Source organism: Monocercomonoides exilis (assembly GCF_001643675.1).
Source record: "Monocercomonoides exilis strain PA203 chromosome Unknown scaffold23-1346700, whole genome shotgun sequence".
Taxonomy (NCBI): Eukaryota; Preaxostyla; order Oxymonadida; family Polymastigidae; genus Monocercomonoides; species Monocercomonoides exilis.
In genome coordinates this window covers 1236843-1252622 of record NW_027150568.1, presented here as the reverse complement: position 1 = coordinate 1252622, position 15780 = coordinate 1236843, and the positions used below count along the sequence as shown (strand labels likewise).

General features: G+C 42.6%; 1 protein-coding gene across 1 annotated transcript; it reads left to right on the top strand.

Annotated features, from left to right (window-relative positions):
• The first annotated feature begins 60 nt into the window (after positions 1-60).
• MONOS_9634 (uncharacterized protein) lies at positions 61-14757 on the top strand. The gene is made up of 5 exons (XM_067880151.1): positions 61-204; positions 279-399; positions 463-574; positions 632-13874; positions 14056-14757. Exons 1-5 carry the CDS (start codon positions 67-69, stop codon positions 14218-14220), a joined length of 13779 nt encoding a protein of 4592 aa, XP_067727312.1. The 5' UTR covers positions 61-66; the 3' UTR covers positions 14221-14757.
• The last annotated feature ends 1023 nt before the right edge of the window (positions 14758-15780 follow it).

The following is a 15780-nucleotide window of genomic DNA, read 5'->3' as shown; positions in this document are numbered from 1 at the left end:
TACAAACAATTTTTGAATTTAAAAAAATTAAAAAAATTGAACCAAAACGATCTAACCCACAGACTTATGATGGAGGATAAACGTTTTTACATATTTTCTGTTAGCTCTCCTCATCAAAGAGTTCAACAATCATTATCTGGGCTATTATCGAGTAACCTATTTACAAAAATATCATTGCTTGATTTTGAGAAATATTTATTTGATGTTTGAATCAGAATTTTCAAATTAAAGTGTTATGAGCATATATTGTAATCTTTTCATTTCGAATGCAATTTTAGATCTCTCAAGATGCAAGTCATCCACTTCAAAATGATGTCGCTCGCTATTTACAAAATCCTACAGAGTCATCAGCTTTGACAGAAGAACAATTGACATTTCTTTTGTCAAAACAAATTGATGGTATTTTATTTAGTTTCTTTGTGAAAGCTAAAGCTGTATTTGTTTATTTTAATTTGCTTTAAGATTTCATTTCCAATCCAATTAGCACATCTGAGATTGATGTTAAACAAACACAAAAAACGGATAAAAAATCGCAAGAAAAAGAAAAAGATAAAGGAAAAGAAAAAGACAAGCAGTTTGAATTGTCATTTTTGTTTGATTTGAATTTTATTATGTCTTTTGTTCATTGCAGAGCTAAATCAAATGAAAACACCAAAAAAGGGAAAGGAAAACGAGCTTCAACTCCTGTGAGTACAGGAGATGCTCTTGAGGACCTAGACACACTTGGAATGTCTCCAATGACATTTGATCAATTTTGTCAAATTGATCCAAATGGTATTTCGAAGGAAACCGTTGAGAAATTTGAGAAAGAAGATTGGCCTTTCACTTCACCTTCTGATGCATCTGACATCTCAAGCAAAAAAACAGATTCACCGGTGCAAGGCAAATCATCATTGTCGAGAGTTGTTAGCTCGTCAGAACCACACTTCATTTTGATCACTGGCTTTCACTTCACCGAAAAATCCCTTCTCCATTTGGCCGACTTATCTCTTGAAGAAGTGGCCGAACAAATTCAAGGCAAAGAAACGAACATTAATCAAGCCATTGGAAAAGAAGGCTCCACAGCTGAATTTTTGCAGCTGTCTTCTACTTTGTCTTCTCTTGCTTCGACGAATGTGCCGGAAAAGAAAGAGGAAAAAGGAAAAGAAAAATCAAAAGGAACACTTTCCAAAGTCGGAAGTACTGTTCTTACGAAACCAAAAAAGGGAGCGAAAGGGAAAGAAGTCAAAGGAGAGGCAGAAGCAGAGAATGGAACAGCTGAAAGGGCAGAAGGAGGAGCAGGAGAAGAAGGAGAAGCTGGACAATCAGGCAAGTTTGCATCGCCAAGTGAGAAAGCTGTTCATAAAAGAATCAAAAAAAGGCCATATACACCAGATTTATTCATTGACATTGTTCTTCCGAATGTGACGATTGAGGAAGAAGATCAAGAAGAAGAAGAGGGCGCAGCAAAAGGAGCACAACAAGACAGCGATGCGCTTGCTTCCACAGCCTCAACGAATCTTTCAATGAGCTCATCCAATCTTCTGTCAATGACATCTTCTTCAGCAATTCTGCCTGTCGGGCAAAAAGCAAGCAAAAAGACGAAGTTTGAATCAAATGCAGATCTGTCATTTTTGACTGCTGATTTAAATAGAAGCTTTCCATTGCTGCAATACACATCTGATGAAAATGGGCACATCACAAAAATTTCAATGATTTCTTCTTCTTTTTGTGGGAGTTGTAGAAGTAACAGCAGCTCTTCTTCTATGAAGAACACTCTTTTTGCCTCGCTTCTTTCTCTTCAACAAGGCGCCTCCTTTTTTGTCAATGCAACACAATCACAAGAATCCTCTCAAAATTCCAAACAATTTCAGACAGCCAAGTTGCAGACGCGTCTCTTGCAGAAGTTTGCACAAGAAGACAGAGAAAGAGAAATGCAGCTGGCTGCAGAGCTTCAGGAGAGGATGGCAGAAGAGATGAAAGGCGCTGAAGAAGAAGAAGAAAGTCCCAAAAAAAAAGGAGAGAAGAAGTCGGCCAAAGGGAAAAGAGGGAAAAGCGCGGAAAGGCAGACGAAAGGGAAGAAAGGAGAGAAAGAGAAAGAGGCAGAGGCGAAGGAGAAGGAGAAAGGAGACAAACAGAACCAGAAATCAACAAGAAGCAAAGAGAAAGAAGGGAAGGCAGCAGGCGCTGCAAATGGAGATGAATCAAAACAAGATGGAGAGGACGAGGAAGAAATGACAGAGGAAATGAGAATGCTCAGAGCAGCCGCCGAAGAAGAGAAAAGGCGGAAAGCAGAAGAAGAAGAAAGAGTGGAACGAGAAAGAAAAGCGGCTGAGGCAAAAGAAAGGCAGACGGCGCTTGTGATTGCAGGGATGTGTGATGCAATTGATGAGTTTGTTCAGAGGAGAAGCAGAAGAAGCGGAGAATGCTTAGAAATTGATGCAGTGGAAGAGAAGGAGCAGGGGAAGAAGAGCAAAGAAGAAGAGGAAGAGGAGGTAAAAGCAGAAAGAGAAAGAGAACAAAGGATGAAGAAGAGAGAGGAGAGGAAGAGAGAAGCAGAAATGAAGTTGCTGGAAGCAGAGAGAAAAGCAGATGAATTGGAAGCCACGTCAGAAATCGAAGGAGACAAAAAGAAGACAACGAAAGGGAAGATGAAAAAGAGTGACAAAGAAAAAGATGCAAATCAAGGGAAAAGATCTGAAAATGCGTCGTTGTATGAGCAGAGCACAGGACTGGATGGGAAAGAAGAGAGCGAGCGGCTGATGAAGAACGCATCGTTTGTCAGCCGAGCTGGTTTTGATGCAGAATTAGACATGAAATATCGAGGGAAGGATGGAGAAGATGAGAAGAAAGCAAAAGAGGAGGAGGAAGAGGAAGAAGAGGCAGAAAGAGAGGCAGAAGAGGAAGACGAGAGATTGAGAAGAGAAAGAGCTGAGTTGAATGAAGCGATGAAGCAGAGAGAGACAGCCAGCTGTATTGTGAGGCTTCTGCTGGACACAGCTGTTGTGCAGGTGAATGTGCCATCGATTCAATTTCCTCCAATTTTGACTGCAGACAAGCAAAACACGAGCAGCTTTTCTGAGCTGAAAGAAGCAAACGAGATAGAGCCGACGCTTCTGAATGCAGACAGACTGAAAGAGGAGCAGAATATCAACGACCCCTCAAATTCAGCCACTTTGCCTTCTTCTCTTTCAGCACAGCAGCAGCCGATGGCTCTGACTGTAGCAGAGGCTGTTGTGTCTGCACTGAACAACCACCACATTCATCGGTGTCTGTTTGAAATGCTCGCAAAACAAGAGGGCAAACAGGAATGTTCTGAAAGTTCTGTTTCTGTTTCTGCTTTTCCTTTCCCTTCTCCTCCTTTGTCAGAAGTGCAATCTCAGTCAGAACTGCTGCCAACATCATCGCTAGTCCCACTGGCATCAATACAGATTCCACCTCTTTCTTCACCTTTGTCATCATCTACTACTTCGTCATCTCCTTCTCCTTCTCCTCCTTCTCCTCCTCTTCCTTCTTCTTCTTTTTCTTCTTCAACGACACCAATCAAATTCGCAGAGCATCGTTCTCTTTCTTCTCTTCTGCTGAGTTATCTTTCACAGACAACAAATCCATTAGCCTCACCACTTGCATCTGCTGTTCCATTCAGCCCAATTCTGTATCTTCTTCACGTGGCAGTCGAAGAGACAGAGAAAGAGGAGAAGACAAGACAAATGCAGGAAAAGCAACAGTTATTGAATGTGCAGTCAAATATCACTCAAAATGGAATTAACAACAATGTTAATAACAATTTCTCTTCTTCTTCTTCTTCATTCACCCCCGATGCCAATCAAATTAATGGCCTGCGTTCAGAACGAGAGCTCCATTCGACACACGCTGAAGGTATCGACATGCTTGTGATAGACTCATCTCCTTCTCCTTCTGATCTGCTTGACCATCCACGCTTTGCACAGAACACAACACCGCCAACAGTCACAGCCAGGACATTTCCTTCGAACTATGAAGGTGGATCTCTTGCCTCATCTCCTGTGAATGCAGATAAATCAGCTTCTACTTCTCCTTCAACTTCTGCCTCAGCCACCCCCACACAAACACTCACACCTTCTCATCCTCATTCTGTTGAAGGAACTCCTTCAATCCACTCGCCAGCTGTCTCAACAGTCTCTGCAATGATACAAGAATCGGCTCTTCCTCAAAAGCCTGTGATCGCAGCAGAACCTGATCCAGAACTGGAAAGTGTGTTTGACAGACTGAAATTCAGCCGTTTTGGCGCAAAGAAAACAAGCAAAACAGCACAAAATGACACAAACAGCCAGAAAAATGAGTCAGAAGAAGGAAAAACACAAACAAGAGATGCTTCGTCGATGAATGCAACGAGCACACTCTCAACGCCATCTGCCCAACGAAGCTTGCCAACTGGATTTGAGCCATCACAACATTTGCTTTCATCATCATCACTTGCACAGAACACGACGAATGCTTCTTCTTCCTCCTCCTCTTCCTCCTCTTCTTCTTCAATAGCTCAGTCATCAATACCATCAGAGACAGCCATTCAACAAGGATCGAATGAAGCACAAGAGCAGCAGGCGAATTCTGTCCACACAGCAATTGTGCCAAAGACGAGGTTCATTCATCACTCCGACCAGAAAGGAATTGTGAGCTTTCTTCTCAACCAGAACAAGCTGCTTCATTCGTCTTCTCCTTCGCATTCTTCTTTGCTATTGTCCTCTTTTCCTTCAAACTCTTCTTCTTCTTCTTCTTCTTCTTCTTTCTCTTCTCCGCATTCAAATAAATCAATTGCAACTGATGTGTCATTTGCTCTGAACAGAGCTTTTGATCTCTTGTCTTCCTTCGCATTGAAACGTATTCCTATTCTTGATGCTATTTATTCATCATCATCATCTTCTTCTTCCTCCTCCTCTTCCTCTTCCTCTTCATCCTCCTCTTCCTCAACTGCTGATCTTCCCTATCCATTCTACCCCCGAGATTCTGACGAGATCTCTTCCAAATGGACAGTTTTGAGGCATTTTGCGAAGACTGGCAGAGTCACACTTCTTCGCCTTCTGTGGCACGTTCTGTTCAGTTCGTTCTATTTCACACAGAAAAACTCTTCTTTTCATTCGAAGGGGAGAAAAGGAACAGAAAGATCTGAAAGATCAGAAAGAACACAAAAGGAAAGCGATTCAAACAGAACAAGTGGAAGAGACAGCGTTTCAAGAAGCCAGAAGAGAGAAGAAAGAGAAGAAAGAGAAGAAAGAGAAGGAAGAAAGGAAAGAAGCAGCAAAACACTCACATTCACAGATTTGGTTTGTGTGAATGATGATATCGCAGAGAAAGAAGGAAATGAAATCCAAAAAGAACAAAATGAGAGCTCATCACCTTCAGTTTCTCCTGTCCGCCACTCTTCTATTTCTCCGGCCTCTTCCTCTTCTCCTTATTCTTCCTCACCTCAGCATGCCTCCACCTCCCTCCATTCCCACTCGCAATCTTCATCCAGATCACTCCCTCTCTCTCTTCCTCTTCCTCTCCCTCTCCCTCTTCCCATCCGCAGCTGCTCCGAAGAATACGACCGCTCCTCACTTAAGCAAGTGCTCACCCCTCTTCTCCTCTCCTCTCCCCTCATCCACGTCGGCGCCTCTGACGCTGACTCTTCTCTTCTCCTCGCCTTTGGCCTGCTGCCCGTCCGCCGGCTGTTTGTGTCTTCGTTCAGGCATTCCTTCCCAACTCAGCTGACTTTCTCGTTTCTGTCTCAAAAGGCAGCATGCTTCTTGCCTTTGATGAACGACGTGAAAAGAAAAGCGACTCTTTTAAAGAAGAAGCAGATGAAGGAAAAGGAGAAGGAGAAGGAGAAAGAATCAGTTGGAGAAGCAAACAATAACAGCAGCAACAAAACCAACGAATTCTTGTCACCTTCATCTTCTGAGGTATATTTTGGTGATTCTTCAGCTGCTTTGCTCAGTTCTTCCTCCACAAACACACTTTCGTCTTCTCCAATGACGAGAAAGCGGACAAAAACACCGCCAGCCACAAAAGGCGCAGGGAAAACAGGAAGAAGAGCATCAAAATCTCCAATGCGTCCTTCTTCTCGTGCATCGAGGGTGTCAAAGGCGGAGGAAGAGGAGCAGAAGGAAGAGAAAGAAGGAGCAAAAGAAGGAGAAGACGAGCAGCAGAAGAAAAATGAAAGTGGAATTCCAACTCAGAATGAGTTGAAAGCAATGTTGGATTTGATTGTGCAGAAAGCAATAAGCTCAGTCTCACCATTTGTGCCTTCTGCATCAAAAGAATCAAATCAACAGAACTTGTCAACTTCATCATCGTCATCATTCTCCTCCTCCTCCTCATCATCATCATCTTCTTCTTCTTCTTCTTCTTTTATTCCTTCACTTCTATCAACACATTCCACTCTGACTGAAACAACCAAATCATTCTTCCCTGCTGACCACAGCTGCGTCACAGCCACAAAACTCAACAACACCTCACAAATAATCGTGAAGAAGCAAGATATCACATTTGGCGTGCACGACACAGATCCTGTTTGCCAGCAGAAGATTCCAGACATCCAAACACTGAAATCACAAGCTGCTTCAGCTGAGAATGCTTCTCAAACTTCTTCTTCCTCCTCTTCCTCTTCTTCCTCTTCTGGTGCTCATTCCAGCACTGTTGCTGTGAACAAGCCTCCAATCCCACTCTCACTCGACCTCCCTTCAAATGTGCCGTCTTGTTTCCCTTCGATCTTTCTGGGTGTTCCTCGTTTGCGTGTTGCGCTTCCGTTCATCGATGCCACGGGAAGAGTTGTATTTGATGTGGACAGACAAAGAACAGAAGTGAAAAATGTTGGATCTTCTTCTTCTTCTTCTTCTTCAACAGCAGTACCAACATCTGCCTCTGCTTCATCTGTAAATAAAATTACATCATCTTCTTCTCTTTCTTCTCCCGCCAATCAAATACAGTCAGACAAACAAGACATACCAGTTCCTCTTTCTGCCTCTGATCAGAACGAGCCTTCCAAAACCACCTCACCTCCTCCTCTTCAGCCATCTCCCTCTTCTGTCCCTTCGATCCTGTTAACATCCACAGAAACTGCTGTGACTGGAGCGACAGCTGCTTCTTCTGCTGATTTGTCTGCTCTCAACACAGACAGAACAAATATGAGTGCTGTTTCAACTGCAACTGGGCTGACACAATCGACTGACAACTCATTCGAACGCAACGCACAGCTGTTGAATGCAGAGCAGAACATTGAGAATCCTCAATCACAGCAATTGATATCTCAATCCCCCTCAGCCTCAACAGCAGCCATCCAACCTTTGTCTTCCTCTGCACCTCGCTCAAAGAAGCAGCCAGGTGACGATGTTCCTCCTTATGCTGAGCTTCGTCTTCCGCCTGTCGAAGTGTCGAAGCAGTTCGTGTGCACATGGAAGCCCCAGCCGTCTTCCCTGTCATTTGCAGCTGGCAACACACAAAGCAGAGCAAACGACCCAGCGGAGAATGCCAGCGAAGTCAACGGCGGTGGCGATGTGCTTGTCTGCGATGGAGCCAGCGTCACGTTCACAATTGGCTCGTCTGGCTTGGCAGTGACGGTGGACATGGAGTCGGGTGCAGTGCTGCAGAGATACGTGGAAGGACCAGCATGCTCGTTTGTGGGCGGATCTGCCTCAAGTTCTGCTGGTGTTGTTTCAGCAGACTCGCAAGTTGGTTCAGCATCTTCTGCTTCTGCTTCTGTTGGTGCTTCTTCTTCTTTGCTGAATGAAGGAAAAGCAAATGGAGGAGACAAGAGAGGAACAAGAATTCCCCTTCGTGTTCAGCAGAGCGTTGAGGATGAGATGAAGGGAAAAGGAAGGAGGAAGCGATGGCTGAGGAACAGACGCAGGCACAACAGAAGTGTCAAACAAGATGGGCAGATGGGAAGAGAGAAAAGCGTCGAATGCAGTGAATGCAATGGAACATCTGCTGGAACAGACAACACACAGAAATCAGGGCAAGCAACTGGCACAGGAAATGATTCGCCTTTTGGAGATGGCTCTTCTTCTTCTCTTTCTTCTCTGAATTCTCTTCTGTCCGAAGCGACTGTTTCTATCGAAGAAGGGAACACGCAAAGAGACAATCTCATCAGCATAAATTCGGAGTCTCGGCTGACATATGGACCTTCTGCCACAACCATCTTGAGGTTTGGCAACACTCAGTCAGGAATGATATGCTTTGCAAATGGAGACTGTTCCACGTTTGTTCCTTCTCCCTCTTGCAATTGCCCAACTCAGACATCATCATCATCACTTACTCCTTCTCAGATTGCTGGCACCCCAAGCTCTTTTGCTTCCTCGCCAATTTCTTTGTCTCCCGCTTTATCTTCCCAAAGCAATGAACAAACATCCAATTTGTTTGGCAGCTCTTCCACAAGAACAGAATCTGCCTCTCAAATCGAGTTCTCTGATAGCATCAACACTCCTCAGAACATCCTTCTTTCTGCTGCTGCATCTGTGAAAGGAACCAATGGCAACATCCTCAAAGGCAGAAATGGTTTTTCACAGAATCTTCCACACAATTCTTCTTCATCTTCTCCTCATCTTCTTCTTCCACTCATCCGAAGCCAGACACGCTTTGCCCATCCGCTTCACAACGCTGGGTGTGTCTGCTGTCCTTTCCCTTCTTTTCTGTTTGCTCCGCTTTCTTCACAAGCGTTTGATCTTTCTTCGTCTCATGTTTTGTCTTCTTTGCCTTCACTTTCAAACTGCTTTTGGCATCGCCATCTCTTTTCTTCATCTTCCACCGTTTCTGTCTTCACCCACCAGCAAAACGTAGCTTCACAACATCATCTTTCTTCTCTCGCTTCATTGAGGCTATCAGCTGCATTGCACAAACAGCAGCTGTTGAATGTTTCCATTCCAACATCTCAGCCAAAAGTGAATGGAGAGCAAATTGAAGGCGTTTCCGATGGCGATTCACTGGCAGACACACAAAGCACAACACAGCGCCCAGAGTCGCGTGCGACAGTTGTGTCAGAAAAGGAAGAGAGCGCAAAGCCGACAAAGAAGAAGGAAACAGAAGGAAAGAACAGAAAGGGAAGCAGACCAGGCTCGTCAGGAAAGAGATTGAAAGGAAAGGCATCGAAAGAAGAACTTGGTGATGTGAGCGAGCTGAATAAGATGACAGAAGAGGAAAAAGAACAGCTTGGCAAAGAAAATCAGGCAAAGCTAGCCAAAAATGCACTGAAGAATGAAATGAGGCAATTCTTAGCCAAATTCAAGCTTGGTCCCGCTGCGTTGAATGAGATCGCCAAATGCCAATGGACAGCAGATGTTCCAACAACATCATCATCAGCAGCAGCAGCAGCATTAGAGGCAGAAACAGAAGCAGTGCTTCCGCAAGAGATATTCCAGCCATCTTCTTCAGTCACCCGCCACGAGACGTCTTATCCGACAGTCGAGTACGACCCTTCACTGAATGCAGACATCTCCACAAACAGCGTCGGCGTTGTGCTCGTCACGTCCCGTTCGGCTCATTCGCCTTTCTCTCTTTCGCTCTTTCCAGACGGCACTCGCATTCTGTCAGAGGAGATTCCAAAGGAAGAGTGTGTGCCTCCATTCAGCGGACTTCTGGCTCCAATGCAGTCAAATCAGCAATCTTCGTTGCCTTCTTCTTCTTCTTCTTCTTCCACTTCTGCAATGCCTGCAAGTCCGAACAGAGCAGCTGCTCCTTCAATTGCTGCACCTGTTTCGATTGGAAGTGTTTCTGGTGTGCCGGCTGTTCTTTCTTCTTCTGCCTCGTTTGTTCCACCTGCAACTGACATGCTGATGAGGACTTCGACTTCAGCAAACACCTTTTTGAATCAAACAACGTCATCATCATCTTCTTCTTCCTCTTCCTCTTCCTCCTCTGCTGCTGCTCCTTCTCTTCCACCGTTCTTGACAGGAGATCATTTGTCTTACTGCCCTTCAAAACTCCTCACCTCGAACGAGAAAATATCTGGCCGAGAAATGCGCGGAAGAGCACGTCTTTACAATGCCCTCTTCTCATCTGCAAAGACCAACACAACAACTGTGGAAAGCCAGAGGTACGCCCGCATCATCACTACTGCATCGACTGTGCAGAAAAAGAGAGTGAATATCACATCTTCCTCTTCCTCTTCTTCCTCATCTTCTTCAGTTCCAACAGAAAGTGTCAGTTGTGTAGCATCGATGATCACTCGCGTGCAGCTTCCAGACGGAACAGAGATTATGTGGACATTCGATGCTGATGGCCCGTTCATTCAGCTAACCACAAAAGACGGCTCGGTGATTGAATGCAGCAGCACTTACGTTCGCTTCGACTCATTCTACGCAGCACTTGCAAGAGACCAAGCAAACAAAGACGACTCAATATTGACATCTCCATCAGCAGATGGCTCATCAAACGGAGCGAATGCTCTGCCTTCTGCTGATTGGGAGCACGAAAGGCGCATTTATCCAGCACCATCGCCTTTGGGCATCCACATCTCCAACAAAGACAGGCTGAGAGATGCCAGCGAAGAGAGGGAAAGAAGAGGAAGCAACGATTCTTCCCTTTGTGCTGGAGATGCACTTGCTCAAAAGCAGATGAAAGAGGAGAGAATGAGAAAAGCGATCAACCAGACAGCTGAACTTAGGAGAGGCACACACATTCTTCAGGGTTCCTATTTGTTTGTGCTAGGCCGTATGACAAACGAGACAATGCTGCAGATTGCAGCAGCTACAACAGAGCATCCTCTGATACGCCAGGCACTTCAGAGCAATTCATCGGATTCATCCATCGACTCGTCTTCAGTGTCATCTTCAGCATCTTCTTCGCTTCTCTCTCGCATTCACAACACGCCTTGCTTCCCTCCACGCTCTGCGCTTCTGTCGTCGGATGCGATGTGTCTGCCTCCAGGTGCTCTGTTCGTATCTGATTGGGAGCCGCGCACATTCGTCGTGACAAGGGAAGGAGATGTGTTCTCGGCAAACACACTGAACTTGCTCAGAAAATGTGGAGAAGAAGAGGGAAAAGGAGAAGATGGAAGCAAAAGAGAGAAAGAAATGGAAAGCGATCGATCAGATTCGTATTCGCAGAAATATTCTTCAATTGGCGTTCCATGCCGCTTATCCACACTTATCAGATGCATTGTGGAAAAAGGCGAGCAACTTATCAATTCTTCTTCTTCTTCTTCTTTCTCTTCTTCAATCTCTCAATTTGTTTCTTCTGCTTCTTCTGCTTTGTCTACACGGCATCTCTGCCAGTCTGTGGCATCCATCACTTCACAGCCGTGTTTGTGCCTTTGCTCTTTGCTCGAAAAGATCAGCTGTGAAAATCCAATCGCAGTTCCAAAGCTTCAGAAGCTTTCAAAGACAGATTCTGATCCTCAAAACACACAACTCACATCTCTTCTTCAGTCATTTCACTCTTCGTTATCTTCTCAGGATGAGAATCTGGATGCCTTTGTGGTGAATGGCAATGGCGCTGCTGATAAAAGAATGTGCACTCATGATCAGAAAAACAACTCATTCTTCGAAAATCAATCATTTATGCAAATTGCTCTTAAAAGTTTGAAAGTCAAACGAATTCCTTCTTACCAAAAGATTGTTGTTCATCCATCGTCTCGTCTTTTCTTGGATGAAGGCGAGGTTCCATCTTCCATATTTGGCACAGACTCCAAAATAACGGCTAAGCTTAGAATGATCCAACAAAGCAGTTCTGCTCCAGCTGTGAATGATAGTCAGATTGGAGCAAACGCAAAAGGAGAAGAAAAAGATGAATTCGAAGCAGAAGCAGAAATTCTGCGAAAGTTGGGCGTTTCCGAAGAAGAAATTAAAAAAGAAATGGAAGAAAAGAGAAAGGAAAAGATGGCATTAGAAAAAGTCAAGGAAACAAAACCAAAAGTTATGAAGGAAAAAGAGAAAGCAGAAGAGATAAGCATTGATGAACTTGATGAAGACAACAAAAAGGAAGAAGCCGAAGATAATGAGGAGGATGATTATGAGGAGGAGGATGATTACGAAAGCAGCACAACCCGCGATGAGGCTGCATATCTGTCTCCTCGTTTGTTTGTAGTTCGAAGAGACGGAAGTGGGTTGGAGCTTCTGGGCGAAAGCGACGCAGCGCTTTGTGTTTTGGATTCGAAGCATCTTCTGCACACAACCATTCGCGATGCAGAGAAGCTGTCAGGCGAAGCAGCAGAAGTTGGAAGCGATGCAGATGGGCTGAAAGTGGTGTCTGATGATGGGCTGAAGGATGTGGCGAAGGATATGACTGCTCAGCGCAGTGCAATCAGACCTGGAAGCATCGCCAGCAATGTTGGAGGAATGGGAATAGGAGACAGGAGCATTGCAGTTGGGTCTGCTGGCAGAAGAGAGAGAGAAGGAGAAAGCGGAGGAGTGAATGGGAACGGGAGGAAAGATCGCAACGCAGCGACTGTACTTTGCACAACAATATCGACACAGCTGAATCCGTGGAAGACGATGCATTCACCTTCGCCTTCTTCGGTGCCTCTTTTGAACTCGCCTTTCATTTCAACTTTTGACGATGGAGTGACATCTGGAAGAACAGCAATGTTTGCCTGCTATGGAGATCATGTGGCTTCGTTTATTCCATCCTCTCTTCATGCCTCGCAGCAAGCCATCAAGGCATCTCCAAAATCATCTGCTCTTTCTCCTCTTGCTTCAAATGCAATCAGCCCATCTTATCAATCAATTGAATCACCATCAACAGCAGGTCAGCCAGCTGCAATGTCTCATGCACCACTCGGTGTGAGTGTGCAGCGTATTCACAAGCAACGCAGTTTGGTCTCTGAAGATTTTGCTGCTTTGTCTTCCTGTCTGAAGAATTATGCGATTTGGAAGCTTAACCGAAGCAGATACAAGGCAACTGTTCGGAATACTGAAAAGAGAACAACAGAACAGCTGAGGGCTGCTATCACCATCAATGCGAGACTCGAAGAAAGAGATAGAAAAATGAGAGAGAAAGAAAAGCTGAGGGAAGAGAGGCAGCGGAAGAGAGAACAGATGAGAGGCAGACAGCAGAATAGATTCAACAGAGAATATCATAGAGAAGAAGGAGAAGTGGAAGAAGGAGAAGAAGCTGATTACGGAATTGCTGACTCGCAGCAAAGTCAAAGACAACTTCAACAACAAGAGGAAAGCTACAGAGAAAAAGATGCTTTCAAAGAGCAAAGAAATGCAGAAGATGGAGTTGGGAATAGCTCAATGCTTCTTCAATCATCTTCACTAGCTCCAAAGCAAAAACAGGATCTTTTGAGAGACAGGGAAATCAGCTCCTACAAGCTGACAAAAGGAGAAAAAGGGATTTTTGACAAGCCAACAAAAGGATTGAGCGCCCAAGCTGTTATGCCACTTCACACAATGCGACAAACAATTCGCTTGACGAAAATACCAAACTCTGCTTCGACCGCCACAAAGCCGAATCCTTCATCACCTGCAGCTTCTGCTCAGCAGGCTGCATCAAACAGACATCAATCGCCATATTCTTCCACACGGCGTACGTCTTCTTCACCTCTTCCTCCTCTGTCTGCCTCAACAAGAACCAGAGGCATGTCACCAAGCACGACTACATCTCGTGCTTTGCCCATTGGATACAAATATCCAGCAACCTCAAAACAGAGCAATGCAAATATGCCCCAATACTCCACCATCAAGCCAAAGATGCCAAATGCTCTCGGAACATCTGCCGTAGCTGCAATGCCTTTGACTGCGAAAGTGGTTGATACTCAGTTGCTTCCATTTCCGCTGAGCATATCGCCTGAAATTGTTGATTTTGGCAGCGTTGTCGCTGGAAAGGGGCTTATCCAAAAGCGGCGTGTTGTGGTGCTTAACACTTCTGCTGAGTCTCATTCTTTCCGCATTACGCAGCCTACAAACGAATGGTTTTCTGTGAGTTACGAACCAATAATGGTATGCACACTTTTTTAATTCAGCAATATGTTTTTGAATTTATTCATATGTTTATGTGTATCAATTTATTTTCAAAATTTCCAATGAATTTTGAACTGATTATTGCTGTGTATTTGTGATAATGATGCTTTATCGCCATGTTCATGAATTTTTTTGTATTGCCATTTTCTCTTTTGTTCAGCTTGGGCCAGGGATGCGTACCATTGCATGGGTTGAACTGTATGTGCAGCACTCATTTGCTGGAGAGAAAGATCTGGAAGGCACAATTCAAATTTCTGTTCCGGGTTTTTCTGATTTGTGCTCAATTCCAGTCAGAGCACAGATTATTGAAGCTGAACAGGATTGAATGAAAATGTTAAAAATTCTTTAAAATAGTTCGGACTTTTTGCGCTGCATTAAAATGTATTGAATTTAACTGACATATGCATTTGTACCATCGAATGAACATGATTCGAATTTTCAATAGCCTTTCAAAGAGTTTTTATGAAAATTATGTTGATCTTGAATTTGTGCATTGCTTTGATGCGATAACAAAAAGTTTATTTCTGAGCTAGCTTTTAAAAAATGTTGTTATTATTATTAAGATGTTGACATTTTTTTTAACCTTTCCTTTGCTTTTCAATTTTTTCCCAATATTTTTCTTTTTTCTTTTGATTACACCAGGAACTTGTTGTAACAATTAATTTTCTCTTCTCTTTTAAAAAAATCTGAATCAATAAAGCATTCCAATAAAAGAATGCTTCTCAGTTTGTAAAATCTGAGATAAAGAAAAGGATTAATACTATTTTTATTGGATATTTTTTTATCCAAATATTTTTTCTGAGAACACTTCATTTAAAGGTTTATCAAGAAAAAAGAAAGTTTAAATTATTAATTTGTTGTTGCATTTATATTTTTTTTTATCAGATACAGTTTTTTTAAATTGCCGTGAGTTTTAACAAAAAAAAATATGGGTAAGTAGGTAGATAATGAACTGTAAAAAAAATTCGATTCAAATGTTTTAATTAAATTTTTCTATCACCAATGAATACATTTACGATACAGTCTAAACCGGATATAATCACGTCGAATACAATCACATTCGTTTATAGTCACATTTTTCCATGCATCGACATTTCTTGCTTATTTTTCATTCAATTTCAATCGGATATTATCACAGGACTAAATGTGTAATCACATTTTATTTCTTTTCAATCAGTTTTTTCAATGAAAAATCAATATTTTGATCAAAATTTTCAATTTTTTGATTTTTCAAAATTATGCTTATGTCAGTCTAAATAATGTGTTTTTATGATCAAAATTGTTCAAGCAAGTGAAAAATGTGTTTTTGTGAAGAATTTCCTAAAAAATTGACCCAAATTTTATAATTTCAAAAATTAATTTTTATTTATTTTTGTGTAAAGCATCATCGTGTATAATCACAATCGGATATAGTCACAAAAAGTTGTGCAAAAACCGATGTGATTATATCCGGTTTAGACTGTATTTCTAAAGTGATTTTAGAATTACAGTGATTCAAAACTGAGAAAACCTATTTTTCAAATCCAACAAGAATTTTAATTTAGAAAACTTCCCCACATAAAATAAAAAAACCCAAATAAGTTGATTAAATTATAAATTTTCGTTTTAAAACAACACTAATAACCACATTGACAAGGAGAAAATCTTTATTTCCAATAAAAACCTAATAGAAATTATTTCTCTAATATATCTTAGTGGTTTGATCATTAATTTTTGATAACTCCTGCTTTTAAATACTAAAAATTTTCAGTTTTTAATTGAATGTTTCTCCTATTTGAGAATTTAACATCGGAAAATAGGGTTTTCAAGGTCAATAGTTCTTCTTTAACACAATTTTTATACCGGTCGCTATGTTCCCTCTTACCAACATTTTATAATCTTTTAA